Raw genomic sequence first — 19,756 nt, 5'->3', positions numbered from 1 at the left:
GGGAGTGCAGTGTTCTGGTAGGTACATAATGTACTATGAGCTCTTTAAGATATGATGGAGCCTGATCATTATTATTTAAATTCAATTTTATTTCTCTGAACTTCATTAGAACTAGAACACAGACACAGACAGTAGGGGGACAGAGTAAAGGTACACAGGACCTCTAATTTCCACATTTTTATTAGCCCCTGGGTCCCGAACATCTTGTATGTAATATGAATGTGTAGGGGGGTGGGGGGGTCATTGAAAATGTGTTCTGATTTATGTTCTTCATAGACAGAAACTGAGTTTGAAAAAATAATTTATTGTATTGTTTTTCTTTTGATAAAAATGACCCGAACATCATACAATGGTTAAAGGACTGTGATGCATATCCTGTCACTAAAGACAGATTGATAATATTTAATAACTAAGGGAATAATTTCCTTGAGCAGCCTAGTTGGAATCAAGTCTAAGAGACAGAACGATGGTATGGATGAAGTAATCATTGAAGTTAATTCTGTAAGGTCGACTGGAGAGAAACAGTCTAAATATGTATCAGGTTTAACAGTGATTTCTAAGTTTCCTGTGTTAGAAGATAAATCAGTGCTTATTGAGGGCAGGAGGTGATTGATTTTGTCCCTAATAGTTAACATTTTATCATTAAAGAAACTCATGAAGTCATCACTACTGAGAGTTATAGGAATACATGAATCAGTAGTGTTATGACTCTTTGTCAGTTTAAAAAGAAACCTTGGACTGTTTTTATTCTCCTCTATTAGTGATGAGTAATAGGTGACTCTGGCATTACGGAGGACCTTCTTATATATTTTAAGACTATCTTGCCAGGCTAAGTGAGATTCTTCTAATTTAGTGGAGCGCCACATTCTTTTAAATGTTCGTGAAGTTTGCTTTAATTGTCTGGTTTGGGAATTGTACCATGGAGCTGTTCTCTGTTGTTTAATTACCTTCTTATTTAGAGGGGCGATGGAGTTCAGAGTTGTTCTCAGTGAGTCTGCAGCACTATCAACAACACAGTCAATCTGGGGGGGACTAAAGTCAGAATAAGTCATCTCTGTTGTATTGAGACATGGCATTGAGTTCAGTACTGATGGAATTATTTCTTTAAATTTAGTGACAACACCATCAGACAGACATCTAGTAAGAACATGTCTGTCTAACGGTGTATAGTCCAGTAATAGAAATTCAAACGTTATTAAATAATGGTCTGATAAAAAAAAGGATTCAACTTCAGTACCATATGTCAGAACAAGGTCAAGGGTGTGGTTATAACAGTGAGTGGGTTCATTCACATTTTGGGAGAAGCCAATTGAATCTAATAATGAGATAAATGCAGTGTTAAGGCTGCCATCATTAACATCCACATGAATGTTAAAGTCGCCTACTATAATTACTTTATCAGTACTAAGGACTAAATTTGATAAAAACTCTGAGAAGTCAGATAAAAATTGGGCAGACGGGCCAGGTGCAACTCCACCTCCTCGGCCGGCGTCTCGAGGAATGTGAGTATTAATATGACTAGGAGGCGTGGATTCATTTAGGCTGACATATTCTTCTTGACACAGCCAAGTTTCAGTAAGACAGAATAATATGATGATCTGATATTATGTCATTGATTAATACACCATTAGAGGAGAGAGATCTAGGGCCCCATTTTAACGATCTACAGCGTATCATGCGCATGGCGTAAAGCGCGTGGGGCAAGTGCCTTTGGGGGCGGGTCCAAATCCACTTTTGCTATATTAACGGAGGAAAAACGGTCACCACGCCAGGCGCATGGTCTAAAAGGGATGGACTTACGTCCCTCATTAATCATAGGCGTGTTTTGGGTTTAACACGTGGTAAACCAATCAGAGTGTCATCTCCCATTCCCTTTAATATCCAGGAGCTGTCACTTTGGATTGCTATTATAACAGCACATTTACCAGCAATGTTTCAATAATATAACATGAGTTACTTTTGCTGAAAAGAAAGATGGCTGATGAGCTGCTAACCTCACATTTAATTCATAAAAAGGAAGAATATGGAGATATAACCAACCAGTGTGATGAGTATAGAGGTGTGTGTAGTTATACTGCAGCAGCCTGGTGTCATCAGCTGATTTAATAAACAGTGAGTGGCTATGCAGCATCTCAGAGGCTGCAGTCTTATCAATATATCAGCTGTGGATAAAAGGCACTGTAAGAATCACCCACGTTCATTAACAGATTGTTGTATTTTTGTTCATTATTATTGAATATTAGTTAAAAGTTTAAATTCATGATTTATGTATATTTCATGATTCATATTAAGGATTAAAAATACAGTTAAAATGTACATTTAAGTTAAGGTAAAAACATGATTTCATTTATGTTATAGCACTTTAAGACCACAAGGTGGCATTTGTGTTACATGAGAGGTCAAAGTTTAGACAAGAGAAGAAGAAGTAGTTTTGGACTAGAAAAAGAAAGAAGTTTAGATTAATGATAAGTGAGACAAGAAGATGTAACATTTACTGCCGTTTGTTAATAAAAACTAAAACTACAACAACGATGTCCCGCCTCGTCTTTTAAGGAAGCTGCAGATAATTCCCCACACAGATTAATACAGATGTTTTAACCACAGATGTTCAGATGCTTTTCTTGTTGATAAAATCAGTGCCAATGGAGGATCTTTCCTCCAGAAACAGATGTTGTTCTGGCTCCATCATATCTCAAAGAGCTTATAGTACCTTATGTACCTACCAGAACACTGCACTCCCAGCATGCAGGTCTACTTGTGGTTCCTAGTATCTCTAAAAGTAGAATGGGAAGCAGAGCCTTCAGCTATCAGGCTCCTCTCCTGTGGAACCATCTTCCAGATTTGGTCCGGGGGGCAGACACCCTCCCTACGTTTAAGAGTAGACTTAAAACTTTCCCTTTTTGATAAAGCTTATAGTTAGGGCTCTTAGAGCTCTTAGTTCATGCTGCTATAGACTTAGACTGCCGGGGGACTCCCATGATGCACTGAGCTCCTCTCTCCTCCTCTCTCTCTCTCTCTATCCATCCATCTATAACCATTAACATTCATGTACTATTAATGCATTCAATAACCTAAACTTCTTCCCCGGAGTTGTCTGTGCTTTCTGGTCTCACAGGTAATCTGGGCCTGTAGACATCCGGATGACAGATTCCAGTCCCGGACCTTCTAGCTTCATTGTTGATTTTCATTGTGCTTCTCTCCTCTATCCTTCCTCTCTCTCCTCTCAACCCCAACCGGTCGAGGCAGATGTTCTCCCACTCTGAGTCTGGTTCTGAGGTTTCTTCCTGTTAAAAGGGAGTTTTTTCTCTCCACTGTGTCTCATGTGGGAATGTTGGGTCTCTTTAAAGTTAAAACCTGAAGAGTTCGGTTTAGAACCTACTCTATGTGTAAAGTGCTTTGAGATAACTTTGTTGTGATTTGGCGCTATACAAATAAATATTGATTGATTGATTGATTGATTGAGACCCATTCTCCACAAGAACACCAACAACTCACTATGTGCTGCATATATTCATGTCTCCTCTCATCAGATCACCATGCATGCAGCTGCACTACACAGACGTTGTGGTGCTTTGTTATCATTTATTTATAATTTAATTACAATTTTGGTTGTATTTAAAAATCATTCTCAATTTTTTATAATTAATTAAATCTGATCAATATTATGACTTACTAATATGACGTGTATTTTTAATATGTTGATGTACATCAAAAGACAAATTCACATTGAGGTCCTTTTTTTTGTAATGTTTTGCATGTTGTTGTGCGTCCGTGTGGTAACAAGCACGCACCCGCCTATCTAGGAGCATATTGGACTCTTGATAATGCGCCCCTTAAATAACAGTGACATATGCACCAGTGACTTTGGATCTGTTTTTTTTGGTCAGTAGCGCAATCGCTTTCCTCTGCTTCAAAATAGCAACGCGCCACCAATGTACCTGACCACACCTCATTTTGAGATCAACACGCCCATAGGCAGGGCCGTTGCGGGGAGGGGGGTTGTGAGGTCTGGAGTGTATTCATTCTCATTTTCATCACGTTTGCGTTTCACTCGCCGTGTTGCTTTTATTACAGGTTCAGTGTCCATATCAGAAGCAATCTTTTGCAGACACAAATCCAGGGTCTCTGTATTTTTGCATGAAGTAAATTAATCCATGTAGCTGCGATAAGGCCACATCAAGCTGCATGGAGAGTCTTACTGACGGTGTTCACGGCAAACAAAATACCATATCACCATAGACATGATCAATTTAAAGGCTTTGCATTTCATTAGCCTGCGACTTGGCTTCACTTTTAATTTTGGGGTTGTTACAGTTCTCTGACACTTAAAGCAAAGCATCCTTAAAATCACTTGTTTGATAGCGTATTCCTTTTACACTCTCTACCCGACATTTCCACCTTGTTTCAGAAAACTGAAACCGTGAGATCCGGGACTTTTGCTTTGAGTAGAGCCTGCGAATATGGTATAAAGTTATTGTACAATTGTAGCACGTTTGGAACACACCACAAAATCACCACGACACACGGCTCTCTTTAGATCTCTTTTACTGAATGAGTCTGTAATAATACAACATGTGACAGGGACTGCATCAGTTCACATCCTTCTCTCCTCTCAGAATGCAGACTGAGTACAACAAAACATTTATACAATCTCGATAGAACATAAATAAAATGAACAGCATGATCAACATGATCAAGCATGAATTGAAATAATCGTATAGTGGTTATATATTTTCCCCCAATCATACCTGTAATGATACAACATGTGACAGGGACTGCATCAGTTCACATCCTTCTCTCCTCTCACAATACGGTAAAGGATGCATAAATGAACAAAGTAGAATAAATGACAAAAATCAAATAAATATGCCCTGTCTCACATGTCTAATTCATCACAGAGTAAGCACATTGACCTTGTGTGCACTCTCACACTCAACATTAGACAAGTAAAAATACACTTTACATTCATTTTATACAAATCCCAGAGAAAAACTACATTTCCCATAAAGCCTTGTGTCACCCAGCTCGACTTGATGTGAGCAGCAGCACTTCAAAGGAACACAGTTGAAAGCAATGCAACGCTAACTTCTGAGGTAACGCCAAAACGCTTTACAGTACAGACTTGTGCTTTATGCATTACAACTGTCTTACATGGCTCTTCAAAATAACGTTACAATGCTGTGTTTTAAACACTAGGACAACTTTTAGAAGCTAATATGCTCCGTCCACATACCTGTCTCCTAGATTACATCATTATTATAGTAAAGTGTGTTATATGACCCTCAGAGGAGAATGTCTCACTGATATAAAATGGGAGTAGGAGCGAAGTCCACAACAATAAGATAAGGGAGTAAGCTTTTGTGGTAACTCAATTCAATGTCTAGTACTACGAGAAGGATGCCTACAAACCACCTGGCAGAAGTGAGTTACTCAAGGGTTATTGGGTGTATTGGAAGATCAGAGTGATTGGGTATGCTGTCTCCTTGTTGTACAACAATATTTGTTTAATCTTCTGTTGTGTATTACTTCATCTTCGTGTTTAGTATTTTCAGACAATTGCCACAACATTACTTTGAAGGTTCGCATTGAGATGCCACAACCTGTAGGCAGCCCCCCCCCCCTTCCTATCTGTGTGTGTGTGGGTGCTGGTAATCCTGACTGTTAGGTGTTTATGTGTACGTTCTGTGTTGAAGAGTCAGAACACAGCTGAGTTTTGAGTTGTTTGAACATAGAAAGTTGCTCTTTGTTCTTGAGACAAACTACGTTGAAGACCAGCTGTGCATGAGTGGGAGGAACTTAAATGTCTTGAGTTTTTGATTTCCGGAACATTTTGTTGTGTGTGTGAAGTAGATGAAACTGCGGAGTTCACATTAGGAGGTTTGGTAAAAGTTAATTTGATACTTTTTGCCTGTTTCACCATAGTGTCCAAATTATTTGAATTTAGGAATTCTTATTTATTATTCTGAGCAGAAAATATTTTCAAGAATTCTGGTTTAATCTTATCACTAGTAATATTATGTCTAATCCTGATAGTTAAGCTTTAATTGTATTTTTGTCTTACAAAAAACTATTTTGTTGCAAAACCAGTGTGGTGATACTGCAGGATTATTATTGTTGGGAAAATAATCAATTTGATTGGGAGAGGTTTATTAATAATAGTTGTCAGAATAAAGTCCAGGGCCCTGCAGTGGTTATGTATGGAAAATATGGCAGCACAGTCACACAGTTTGTTTTTTGTTTTTTTAAATTGGGGTTATCTCAAAGTGGGAGAATTAATCATGCCTCACTGAATTTAGAGATAAGATGGGAGAAATGTTGGAAGATTACATAAAGAGAACAAAAGTAAGTGTTTGTAAGAAGGGTAATGGTAAGTAGTCAAAGCAACTTTCAAAGGTTGAAGCTGAGGGAGAAGGAAGCAGCCAATAGAGAAAGGGTATGAGACAGTGTGTAGAGTCTTTCAATCTAGACTACATTTGGCCTCTGAGGGGTGAACAGGGAGAACTTGTTCAGACGCGTGTTCTGGGCAACAATAAAAAAACATGTCCATACGGTGTCTATCTTTGAGTGCGGTGACCCATTTATTTTCATTCAATTATTTTTCTCACCTGAACATAGGTATAACTTTTGAGTCCATGACATCACAGGTAAGTTTTCCATTCATTAGTTTCCTTGGTCATTCATTCAACAAGGAAAAGAGATGTCATGCTGCCACATTGACACGGTCAAAAACTGTTTTTCCCTCCCCTTCACACACCGTGCTCATTACCTATATGCATTTCCGGTGCTGTGCACCAACCACTCACAAACACAAAAAACGTCAGATATGGTCCTCAGTATAATAAAGAAACAAAAAATAGAAACAAAAATAAAAGAAGAAACAACAAATTATATTATGGCTCCAACAAAGTGTATAAAAGTGTTTGAGGAAGTGTAAAAGAGTGTTAAAGTGTTTCCTTGTGTCTAGATGATGCACAGATGACACTTAGGGCTCTTGTTAAAAAGGTAAAGTTATTTTATGATGCCATTATGTGATCATGTAGCAGAGTTTAATCCTAGAGGGCGAAAGATTGGCCAATTTCAAAGATCTCAGATAGCACTGTTGAAATAACTCATAAAACCTCCCAGCCCTATGGGGCCATGTGACTGGAATAATGAGTATATGGAATGTCTCGGTGTGTGGAAAACACTGGTCAAAAGGTTTGTCACACAGGTCAGATGATCCGCAACCATCTTTTTAAATTTTTTTTAACAAGGTTTATTTTTATTTTCCATTTTCCAAATAATCAGTAAAATTTCTGAAGACTGGACTATAGCTTCCAACCCACCCACCGCCCAAATCGTTCCAAAACCCACCCCTCCTTGTATCCCCACCCCCGTTTGGCAAGTTAGTCAAGATATCAAATTAACCCATAACAGAATTCGTAAAGTGGATTTAAAAAATAAAATAATTAAAAAAATAAATACATAACTAAAATAAAAAAATAAGGATAAAAATAAGTATATCGACAATCTAAATTGTAAGCTGACCCCTTTCAATCGAGCATCCGATTCCTCCACGAAAACTAGAAAGGGTTCCATGTCGAATGGAATTTGGATATAGATCCTCTCATGGTGTATCTAATCTTTTCTAGTTTTAACAACTGCATAACCTCTTTAATCCAATGTGCATAAGTAGGAGGGGAAGCTGTTATGTTCAATAATGCACAGATAACGACTGTATGCTCACAATGGGTCTGTTCAAAACCGCATACTTTCCTACTACTCGTACTATCTCTGACGTCATTTGAAGTATGTAGTGTGTTTCAACTGCATAGTATGTGATTTAGAGTATGTGAGAAGTTTCCGGATGGTTTACTGGATTCTCCAGAAATGCAGAGTATGCATCAAGAGCTGACTACTCACACTCACATTACCCAAGATGCAACGTAACTTCTGAATAAAACCCAAAATACAAACGTCACAGATCACCACCTCAGTGGTTTCAAGTTAGCTACAGCGAGGGCATGTTTGCTTCCTATTTTCAAAATAAAAGCACCAATTCTATCGTTATGGTTTTCTTAATAATAAAAGGTAATGGGTATTTTATTTTGTGAAACTTACCGGAAGTGCGTTACTCGCTACGGCTAACTTGAGTGGCTCCGAATTCGCAGGAACAAAACTTGAAACAGGTGTTATTTGGACAAATTAGTGTCACATTGTGGATCTAAAGGACTACTTTCTCATCTAAAAAGGTTAGAAATGTGGATAAAGTGTTATATTTACAGAGTTAAAATGAAATCAGCTTCAGCCTGATGATTTCAGCTCGGGTAGGGACGAAATGCATTGTGGGTTATCATGTAGCTCACTACAGTGTAAACGGTCTGCTTACTATCTGGTCGTTTAGTGTGTAGTGTGTAGGATGGAAGTATGTAGTATGTAGTATAGAAGTATGTGGTATGTGGTTTCGAACACAGCCTGTGTTTTTATTTACACCAGCGGCCATTCATGCACTGAACACACTGTATAACACTTTACGGCAATCACGGACGGTGGCTTCACCTGTCTAAGGCGGCTGACATGCCAACGTGAACCGTCGGTCAGGCGGAAGGTGGCTGGTCCCAACTGTGCAGTGATCTGTTGGTGCAGACCAGAATGATAGCAGCTTGTGGGCCCGATTGGGTCAACGGATCCGGACCCAGTTCGACACGATGTCAAAATACTGCTTCATGCGGCATTGCTGCTCTGCCACTCTGTCGCCCAGAGAGGGCATCGCCGCTGGAGTTTCTTCCGTCGGTGGGCGAAGATAATCCAGGGGAAGCTGCAGTTCACGTCCCAGCATCAAGAGGACTGGGGAAGTAAGGTGCTCTGCAGTGCCAATGAGAATGGGAGGCTCTCTGCCAGGTGTGCTCTGGGCCCGTTCTTGAGGGTCTGGTTAAACCTCTCCACACCGCTGCTGGCAGTTCTGATATGTTTGATCCCTCTCCCATCCACTAAGGCAGCGAAGTCGCCCTGGATGACCTGGGGGCCACCACACCGGGCAAACAGGGAGGAGAGGAAGTCGGTAACCACCCTGGCAGTGACGGACCCGACAGCACTTCGGGCCATTTGGAATGGAGGTCGTAGGCCACCAGGAGGAAGCATTGATCCACCTGGACGTGGGTCCACGGTGCCACTGGCCACGGCAGGGGCTGCCAAGCCGGAGATGGGGGCGGGCCGGTCTTACCGCTGGTGAGGCTAGCCGTACAATCTTTCACCATGTCTCTGTCCACGCCGGCCCTCAAGGCGCCCTCAGCCCCCTTGCCACGCAGACGTCATTCCAGCAGGAGAGGTCACCCTTGACATGGTGGAGCAGCGCGTGCAACATGAGAACCAATTCCGGCTCCGAGGGATCTTGGGCGGTGTCTGGTGCAAAGCTGGGCGTGGCTCTGGAAAGCAGGTCTGCCACGATGTTCTCCCTGCCAGGCATAAATTGTGTAGTGAAGTGATATGCCTGCAAACTCTCCGACCATGAGTAAAGGCGCAGCGGCTTGTGTCCCAATCCGGTTTGGCCAGCAGGGCTGTGAGGGCTTGGTATTCGGTCCGGAGTGTGAACACATGCCCAGACACAGGCTAGTGCTTCCCTCTCCCCCACAGAGTATAAGTAAGGGACCTTGAAGCAAACGCCACTGGGCGCTCCCCGCTGTAGTTGGGACAGGACAGTGCCAACCACGGTGTTGGATGCATCGCAGGTCACAAATGTGGCAAGCCACCTGACTCTTTCTTCCCCACCACCAGGTTGGAGATCCAGGGCGAGGCGTCAACTCGCTCAATGATTCCAGCGTCCAGGAGTTTCTGCAGCTTGGCCGTGACATTGTTGCATAGGGTGAGGAGCAGGACAGTGGCCAAGGCAACAAAAATTGATTTCCAGAACAGGGTGAGTTTCGGACAGGACTAGAACATATGAAAGAGGCTGGAAGTTTCTTGTTTGCACCTGTCACATGTTGTGTCCAGCTCTATATAGATTTTAGCCAATTTCTCTTAATGAAGGCGTTACGGGTCCCAGGAATGGGGGGCCACAGTAACAAATATGTGCCTGTATAAAGCAGGCAAAGCATAGGAATGAGGACACAGTTTGTTATGTTTCCTGTCCAGATTGCCTCTGTATGATTTATTTAACATCATGAATCATAAAAGTCACATAAGCACAATACAAATATTTTACCTCATCTCAGTTTTATGTAGTTCAATTTCACATTTTCAGTCTGTTATCTCACTTAAATCACTACTTCAATCTCAATAACATACATTTTCTCTCATCTTCTCTTTTCTAATCAACACATATATCAATAAACAGCTTCTGTAAATGCATTACATTTTCTTTGTCCATGTCACAGTATAAACTGGTTCAAAACACCATTTTCATGTAGTGTAGTTTTACACCTTGCTCCTGTAAAAGAGCACTGAAATGTGTATTCAAACAAAGTGCTTGTGTTACATTAAATTCACATTTACCAGGCAACAGGCTTAAAACAAAGATACATTCACTCAATTTAATGCAGTGACTCTGCCACAACTCACAAAACAGAGTAAATCCATTAATTAAAGAGTCACTTCAACATTGACCTGCTATACTTACTGTAGCTCATCCAGTTTCCCTGTAAGAGGGGCTGTTAGTAACATTTCAGGTGCACTCAAATAATAATCTGATCTCCAAATAAAGTGCTTTAGATAATGTTTCCAGCTTGTCTGATTATCAGCTTGCATTTTTTCATCCCTAAAAAACAAACGTTGCAATAAAGAGATTAAATAGTCCAAAAGTTTGGTTAATCTACTGTATAGTCCTATATGCTTTGGGGTTGAGTTTCATCCCCATAAATACAATACAGCTGTACCAGGAACTACTGCTGTGACTCCTTTGATGTGAGTGCTGCTTAAACAGACAGACGGGTGTGGTCACACAATTCTGTCAACTGGTCTGGTGTATTCATGCATTCTCAGCCTCTCCCTGGAACACTGCAGAACTTATTTCATTACAAATACCTTTCAACAGACACTCAGATGCTGTGAAGTGAGAATGCTAAGCTGTGGATTTGTTCAGGAAGGAAAGGTTCATATTGTGAGGTAGGAATTCAATAATATGACGGCATAAACAGACTTTTCATCATCAAGAGTATTTTTACAGGAGCTAAAGCATTTTGTGAAACTGTAAATGACTACTGGAGTTATTTCAGTCTTATGGCATAAGACAGCAGAAACTGGACCACCTTGCTGTTTCTATTTCCAACCTGAACATTACCTATAGTTTAAACTATGGAGCGTCTGAAGTTAGTTCTGCAGTATTTCCAGTCCAACTCTGAGTCCATCTCCAATGGCATCTGTATCATCTTGGCATTGGTCAGCGTCAAGCTCTACACCAGCTTTGACTTCAACTGCCCATGCCTTCCTCAGTACAACAAACTGTATTCTCTGGGAGTGATGATCGTCCCACCCATCATACTGTTCTTTTTGGGGGTCCTGGTCAATCGACATACAGGCGTCATGATGGATGAGTGGATGAGACCGGTTGGAAAAAGATCCAAAAATCCTGCTGTGGTTAAGTGAGTCCAAAATGTCCAATCCATAAACAACTCATGATGAATAAATAATTAATTCAAAATAAAATAATTTTGCTTTTTTTCAAAGTTTTAAAATTTCAATATCAAAATTTGAATTTTCAATTTCAAATCTCTTTTTTGAACAGAGAAAACATATGACCTTGATTCACACTTAAGAGTTCATTACTCAAGGTGGATACCATGAAGTGAAATTCTTATTAAGAGTTCAGGTCTATTCACTTGAAACTATACCTATTTAAAAACTGATCACAGAAAATGATAATAATGATAGGTGGCTCGATTGTGAATTTCAAAATATATATTTTTTATTTGAAATCCACCAGAAAATAAAATAACTACCAGGTTGAAAACAAATAAATTAGTACATTTTAGAGGTGTTTGTTATGATTTGTGGCTCAAGTCCATGTTCAAAGTTTGCTGTGATGGTGGTGTTTATTGATATCCCAGGACATCGGTGAGTGGACTGACTCAGAGCAAAAGAAATTGAAGCAAGTGAAAAGAAACAAAGGAGCATGAAGTGAGGGCATTTGTATTCAGATAGGAACTAGGGTCATTTTAGTAAGGGGGGCGGTGGTTCCCAGACTGTCAGATGTCGATGTTAAATGAGAGGGGCCAAAACAGGAAGTACTGTAGCAAAAGTTAAAATCCTCAAGTGGCAGGAATAATCAAAGGGCTGTTATCAGACGTCACTCAGTTAAAGGTGAGATCATCAGGGGCAAGAGTGACTACGGCCCAGACGTCACTTGATTATTATGGCTCTGCGACTGTGCCACAGACTGGAGGTGACTGTATTTTTAGAAGTTGTAGAGATTGTGAGGCTCAGAGGACAAATATTGCTCCCATCCAGTGACATGCGGTGAGGTCAGTGGCTGGGTAGGCAGTGGGCATTCAAAAATCTAAACCCCACCCTAATATACACAAAAAATGTTGTACCCAATATCATGTCAGTAAACTCAATCAGCTGCTTTAAATATCTGAAATACAGGGCCATGCTGGCGTAAATTACACATGTAAGAGCTTGTTTGTCTGGTTTAGCTATCATGAAAGCTTATACCATTGTGAAAGTCACAAAAGATATTTAGATATTTATAGATAGATATTTATTTATTGTCAGTGCATATAAAAACACAACCAAATTTCGTTTGCAGCACCAAAAAATCAGCATAGAAGGGGAGCATAAATAAAGGTTAAAGTAATAAATAATGCACACAGCATTATTCTACACAAAAGACATTTTCATAAACACTGTGTAGAAAAAGATAGTTATACAAAATGTCTTAAATGAAACCCTTACTTGAAGATGAAGTCCATCCGACGATCTTTCTCCACAAATCTCTAAATGACATCATTGTAGAACTGTTCTCCGTTGTTGTCTCACCAGACGTTCTGCCTCAATGGAAATGATGGCCAAGGATGATAAGTGCTCTTCTTCAGTTTACTCTTCTGTTTCGGCTGTAGGTCTTGATTCTTTTCAGGGCTGAAAAAGATATCTCCACTGAGGCTGTAGTGGCTGGAAGTGTTAATATGAGAGACAGCAGTTTGGTTGCTTCTGACACAGTCACCACCAAACCTAAGGAGCTGTGCAGGGGTTGTGCACTGCTCACAAATTAATTGTGAACTGTACAGTCCAGTCAAGTTTACAAGACATGCGTCTTTTAAAAGGACTTTTAAAATGAAATTTGGGGCAAAATTATCATTAAAGTATGCAAATAAACTACAAATTGTGACAAGATTGAGTCTGTAAACAATTTAAATTAAATGTCAGATTCAGATTCAGCTTTATTTATCCCCGAGGGGCAATTCAGTTTCTACGAGCCCAACCTCACATAAACAGACAGTAAACAACGACATTCGCTCCCACACAACAACATCAGAGCAAGTGACAAACGACCAGAGGGGAAATAAAATACAATACTACACAATACAATATTAAATACAGCTGAAGGAGAAACAGCTGAATAAAGTGCTTGAGAATATTGCACAAGAATGTTGCTCTAAGTAAAGTAAAGTGCAAGTGCAAAATGAAGTTCTAGGGCTTTTTTCACATCAAAAAAATACAAAGGACTGTGCCAGGCCCCAGGAAAAGAAAAAGAAATCTTATTCTGCATTAAGCAGCTTAATGGCAGAGGGAATGAATGAACTGGAGTAGCGGTTTGTCTTTCTATGTGGGGGTAAGTAACGCTGCCCTGACGTCATTAGTGTAAATTCTTTGGATAGAGCGTGCTCGCTGTTAATGATACTTACTGCTTTCTGGAGAACCTGACGCTCCCAGAGAGAGTTTAGATCAGTCAGCTTCACTCCAATCATTTTTGAACAGACTTTCACCACACTGCCAAGACAATTTTTGTCTTTCACAGACAAACCGCCAAACCACCAAACAAAAGAAAAAGTTAACAGGCTCTCAATGTATTACAAGATGGGTTTTGACACATTAAAGAGTTCAACTTCCGCAATAAGTGGGTTCTTTGCTGACCCTTTTTAACAATTACCTCAGCGTTTATATCAAATCTGAGACGGGAGTCAAATATAGTGCTCAGATATTTGTAAGTATCCACTATATCAACATCTTCACCATGAATAACACTAGCCATAGGAGTAGTCTTGTTTTTTCTAAAGTCGATCAAGAGTTCTTTGGTTTTAGAGACATTTAGATCAAGGAAACTGTCATCACACCATTTAATAAAATGGCTGCTCTCTGTTTTGAAAACAGAGAGCAGCCATGGTCCGACTCCCCTCCCTGGAGGAGTGATAAAAGAGCAGTGTCATCTGAGAATTTTACAAGAAAGCTACTATCTTTACAAGACCTACAGCTGTCGGTGTACAGAATAAAAAGCAATGGTGAAAGAACACAACCCTGCGGATAGCCTGTATTTGAGACCAGTATGTTTGACCTGTCACCATTAACTAAAACCTGTTGTGGTATATTTGTTAAAAAGTTTAAGATCAGAGATAGGAGCTGGTGGGGTAAGTTAAAATAAGAAGCCAGCCTCTCGATCAGGGTGTGAGGTTGCAGCTTATTGAAAGTTGAAGAGAAATCGACAAATAACAGTCTGACATGAGCCTTGGGTTTCAAAGCTTTGTCTAGAATAACACGTTTGCCATCTTCTATTCCCTTATTTGCTTGGTAGGCAAACTGAAGCAGGCCAAGTTTGCCCTCCACAAGGGAGAGCACCTCCTCTTTTAAAATTTTCTCAAATTTTTTCATTACAAGGGAAGTGAGGGCTACCGGTCTAAAATCATTCAAATCACTAGGATTCTTAGTCTTGGGAATAGGAATTAAAATAGAAGATTTCCACACAGTGGGCAGCTGACAGCTGTCAACACACATTTCAAAAAGCTTGGTGAAAATCACACATCAAGTTGGTCAGCACAGTGGTGCAGAGTGCGACCACAAATGGTGTCAGGGCCAAAAGCTTTCCTTTTCTTAGTTTTCTTAAATAAAATATTGACCTGGTCCTGAGATATCGATATTTCCCTGTCACGTTGTTTTGTAGGCAGGGTAGGCACTGCCTGTACCTTGACCTCACGTCATTGCTCCCATCTCATCCTGCAGGTATCTGTTCTCAGCCATGATCCAGAGGGCCCTGCTGGCACCGATGGTGTGGATCCTGGTCACTTTGCTGGATGGAAAGATCTTCATCTGTGCCTTCAGTGTGAGTGTTGACCCTGCACTCTTTTCAGGTAACTGCAAACACACAGGACATTCTACATACAGTAGATATATACTGTACATATTCAGTGAGTATTTTCAGTACTACTATTTCAGTAGCACAGTACTAGTCTCTCTAATGTCTGTGGTATCTCTCCTCAGGTTTGCCCAACAACACAGGACTAGATGTGATCAAAATCATGGCAAAAATACCGTGTAAGGAGGACATCATCTTCAGTAATAGCTCTTTCCGTAAAGCAGTCTCTCGTTATGTTCGCTGCTACTCACAAGTAAGCCAGTTCTCTTTCTCTCTGACCTTTTTTATTGTTTTAAATATTGTACAGCATGACATGAATTAAATGAATATTACAGACTGCTCAGTTGAAGAATTAACAAAAAAAATTTAACAATTATTGTATAATAGCATACACACAGTGACATCAGCTCTTCTCAACATGCAAAGAACAAACCTAATCTATTGTAGTTTCTACTACAGTAAGGCAAGGCAAGGCAAGGCAGTTTTATTTATATAGCGCATTTCATATACAATGGAAACTCAATGTGCTTTACATAAAACATAAAACATGTAATTTGAGAAACATTAACCCCCCCCCCCCCCACACACACACACACACACACACACTAATAATAAAAACAAAGTATAGAAAAATAGAAAGAGAGAAATAAAATACTAGAATAGAGCATTAAATATAAGATTGCAGCATAAAATAATAATTAGCTTTAAAATCATTACAAGGACATAGAGTGCAAATGAAAGATTAAAATGTAAAGTGCTTTAAAAGAGCTCAATCATAAGCACAGGAGAAGAGAAATGTTTTTAACCTGGATTTAAAAGTGTTCACAGTTGGGGCTGATTTCAGTTCTGCTGGTAGTTTGTTCCAGTTGTGTGCAGCATAACAGCTACAAGCTGCTTCACCATGTTTAGTTTGAACTCTGGGCTCAACTATCTGACCTGAGTCAGTAGATCTCAGAGCTCTGGGCTCGACTATCTGACCTGAGTCAGTAGATCTCAGAGCTCTGGGCTCAACTATCTGACCTGAGTCAGTAGATCTCAGAGCTCTACTGGGTTTATATTCTACTAACATGTCATTCATGTATTCTGGACCTAAATCATTCAGTGATTTGTAGACCAGTCTATGCACAACACACAACTGATGGTCTCAAATGTGCTCAGAAGACAAGAAATTCCACCAACTAACTTTTGACTAGGTTCACCTGTTTATTAAAAACCATCCACCTGACGTCCTCATGAAGCTGGTTGAGAGAATGCTAAGAGCGTGCAAAGCGGTTTTGAGGAATCTAAAATATGAGACATATTTTGGTGTATTTCACTTGTATGCTTACTACACAATTCAATGTGTGTACTTACATAGTCTTGACATTATCAGAATTGTTCAATGTAGAAATTAGTCAAAATAAAGTGCGGACACACACACACACTCACACACACACACACACACACAGACAAAGAAACAGATCCTTGTACTTTTATCTTAATGATGTATGCATCTGAAGGGGTACTTCTGCATTCCATTTACCTCGGAAGTTGGAGGTTGAAGCTTAGAATGGCGTCATACGAGTTTTATTTGTTCCAGTTAGAAGTCAGAAGACCAGTTCTAGTCAGGTTAGCCATTGATAGCAATACCAGTTGATAAAAACACATGTTGCTCTAGCAGCGTAGCAACATGTACACAGATAGAGGCAGGATCAAAGGTCAGTCATCCCATACAGACATCTACATCTCTGGTGTAGTGGAGACACTGTTTCTTAATGACTTCAAACATATACTGTAATTTCTGATTAACAGCTAAATTACCATAATGAATATTTTCTAGACCGACTGTGGAGTCTTCAGTCTTTACTAAATAAAGCAGAAATTTGTAGCTAATATGGCATGAAATGTATTTATTGTATTTTCTAACAACTGGATATGGTTGAGATATACCTATAAAAATCAAAGTTGACATTAAAACATGTCCAGTTGGGCAACAGACACAGCAGTGAGAGGATCAGTCAGACAGGTCGGAAGCAAACCTCCAGGTTAGTCAAACTTATTTGAAGAAAAAATGAAGTTGAATAGAAAATGAAAATGAAGGTGAATAGTAAAATGATCATCACTTACTGCTTCAGCATTTCACTTTTAGTGAAAACACCAAATGATAAATGGACTGTACCTATAGCGCCTTTCTAGTCTTTGCGACCACTCAAAGCACTTTACATTACCTGTCATTCACCCATTCACACACATACATTGATGGCAGGAGCTACCACGCCAACCTGCTCATCAGGGGGGATTTAACCATTCATTCACATTCATACACCGTTGGCACAGCAATGTGTCTTGCCCAAGGATACATCGACATGTGGACTGGAGGAGCCGGGAATTGAACCTCCAGTCTTCCAATTGGAAGACGACCGCTCTACCTCCTGAGCCACAGTTTGGATAAACTCTTTTGTGTCTTCCTTGTAGTGATGTCACCATGTCCCCAGATTTGGTATCCTAGCATATAGAAATGACTACATTTACAATGTGTCCTTAATAAATGAGGACTATAGGATATTCAAAAATAACTCTACTGATAACTGTAACTGTAAGGAAATGTAGTCATACTAGTCAGATGATGAGACTTTTGTTATTGTGTTTGCCTACACCCACACCTATGTTTAAGAGTATTAGGGACTTGTGGTGCTACTGATTGATGGCCTTTTGTGGTCTCATCACAGTTTCTACACCAAAGGACTCATACCTTTTGTTGACTTTGTGTAGCTAACATTCCTCACCTTTTCTAGGCGGTTGGCTGGTCCATCCTCCTTTTGCTGATTGTACTCGGAGCACTGGGACGCCTCATCAAGCCCTGTTTCGATGACCACTCCACCTTCCTGCAAACGCGCTACTGGAGCAACTACCTCGATGTGGAGCAGAAGGTCTTTGACGAAACCTGCATCCTCCATGCTCGAGACTTTGCCCGAAAATGTGTGGTGCAGTTCTTTGAGGACATGACGGAGGACACCATACTCCATATCCCCCATCCACCCTTTATCAGGCACTCCAAAGAGGAGTGGGAAGAGGAGGAGGAGGAGAGACTTCATGGTATAACAAAGGAAGAGCAGGTGGACCAGCTGTTCACCAAGTGGTACTACAGTAAACCTGAACTGGATGTGACCAGGATCGCCCACAGACCCAGAATGTGTGTTACCTGGGAGAACCATGAGGGGAAGACTTTGTATTCGGATGTCTAGGATACACTTTGTGGTGTGTAGCAGTCGGATCAATGTGTGTGTCATGATAAGGTCAATTAAATTAGTAAAGTTACCTCAGCTTGTTAAATTCAAATAAGTTCAATATTATATTAACCATCCTGCCAAATTTGAATGATTAAAAAAATCGCCAAATATATGAAATTAGGCTTCAAAGTTGTGTAAAACTCAGCCTCTTTCTCTGCTCCCAAACGCTGTGGGAGTGTCCGCCGAGTTCGCTGAAACCCTGCCCCCTGACAAGTGTCACCTGTCAATCAAAGTCACCACCTACCAGAAATATGGATGCTAGGTCTGAGAGCTTTCTGCTGCTAACCCGGCGGCTAGCTCAGCTAACTGGCTAACTGTAGACTGTAGTAATAGTAGTATGTGCTGAATGTATTTATACCTCTACAGCAGCAGGGGCGGGTTTATGCTAACACAGCAGTGATTTTCAGACCCGCCCACTAAATCCTGAACCACTGAATCTTGAAACACAGTTTGTGAAGCCTAGCTCCACAATTCAAATCTAAATGGTTGAAATGCTTTTTACACCTTTTTTAGAAATACATTTATGACCTATTTACTGTGTTTAGAAGAAAATATCTGAATTCACTTTACTCTGTCTTTAAGTCCTAAAATTATGCTATTTTAGTTCACAACTGTCCACTATATTTTTAAACAATAAATCTGGTGATTTATTGTTTAAAAATGTTGTCTCTTGTCAACGAATCCTTTGTGCATACCTATATCAGCAATAAACTGATCCCACTAAGTACTTTGTGTATGTGTATTGCACTGGGTGACATTACCATGAACACACACTCTGTAGTTCATTTTGATTCGATCCCACACACACTGTCCTGCTGTCAGAATAACACCTTAAAGCACCAAATAAGGATTTATCTACCAGTAAAAACAATCCCCATATGCACAATGTTGTCCTATAACCTCTCTCCAGTAACCCACCCTTAAAACCTGCAGTGTCCACCTGTTTTAGGATTACTTATGCAATTTGTGCACAGCTTCTAAGGCCTCTAAAACGTTTGACTGGTACTATATGTCTTCAGCTGGAAGCAATGGGCTTGAGTGTGAGGGCCACAGACATGGTGGGGAAGTTAGGAAGTACTGGGAGACAGACTAACACATTGTGAGTTTTATTTAAAAATATTTTCTGTATATATACTTTCAAGATAATATAGCCCTGATAACACCAGGGGCCTGTTTCAGGAAGCAGGTTTAACTAACTCTGAGTTAAAACCTTAACTCTAGGTTGACC

General features: G+C 40.1%; 1 protein-coding gene across 1 annotated transcript; it reads left to right on the top strand.

Moving 5' to 3' along the window:
• Positions 1–11,268: 11,268 nt before the first annotated feature.
• Positions 11,269–18,483, top strand: calhm3 (calcium homeostasis modulator 3). The gene is made up of 4 exons (XM_053332477.1): positions 11,269–11,555; positions 15,127–15,254; positions 15,385–15,512; positions 18,034–18,483. The coding sequence occupies exons 1-4, from the start codon at positions 11,269–11,271 to the stop codon at positions 18,481–18,483; spliced, it is 993 nt and encodes a 330-aa protein (XP_053188452.1).
• Positions 18,484–19,756: the final 1,273 nt, after the last annotated feature.

The sequence above is a fragment of the Scomber japonicus genome, chromosome 14 (genome assembly GCF_027409825.1).
Source record: "Scomber japonicus isolate fScoJap1 chromosome 14, fScoJap1.pri, whole genome shotgun sequence".
Lineage (NCBI taxonomy): Eukaryota > Metazoa > Chordata > Actinopteri > Scombriformes > Scombridae > Scomber > Scomber japonicus.
Note: the sequence above shows the minus strand (reverse complement) of the source record. Positions and strands in the feature narration are given on the sequence as shown.

Excerpts from the sequence above, each read along its gene's own strand:
- calhm3 (XM_053332477.1), top strand. The coding sequence starts at position 11,269 with ATGGAGCGTCTGAAGTTAGTTCTGCAGTATTTCCAGTCCAACTCTGAG. Across the intron at positions 11,556-15,126 it reads AAAAATCCTGCTGTGGTTAA|GTATCTGTTCTCAGCCATGA; the intron begins GTGAGTCCAAAA and ends CTCATCCTGCAG. Across the intron at positions 15,513-18,033 it reads ATGTTCGCTGCTACTCACAA|GCGGTTGGCTGGTCCATCCT; the intron begins GTAAGCCAGTTC and ends CACCTTTTCTAG.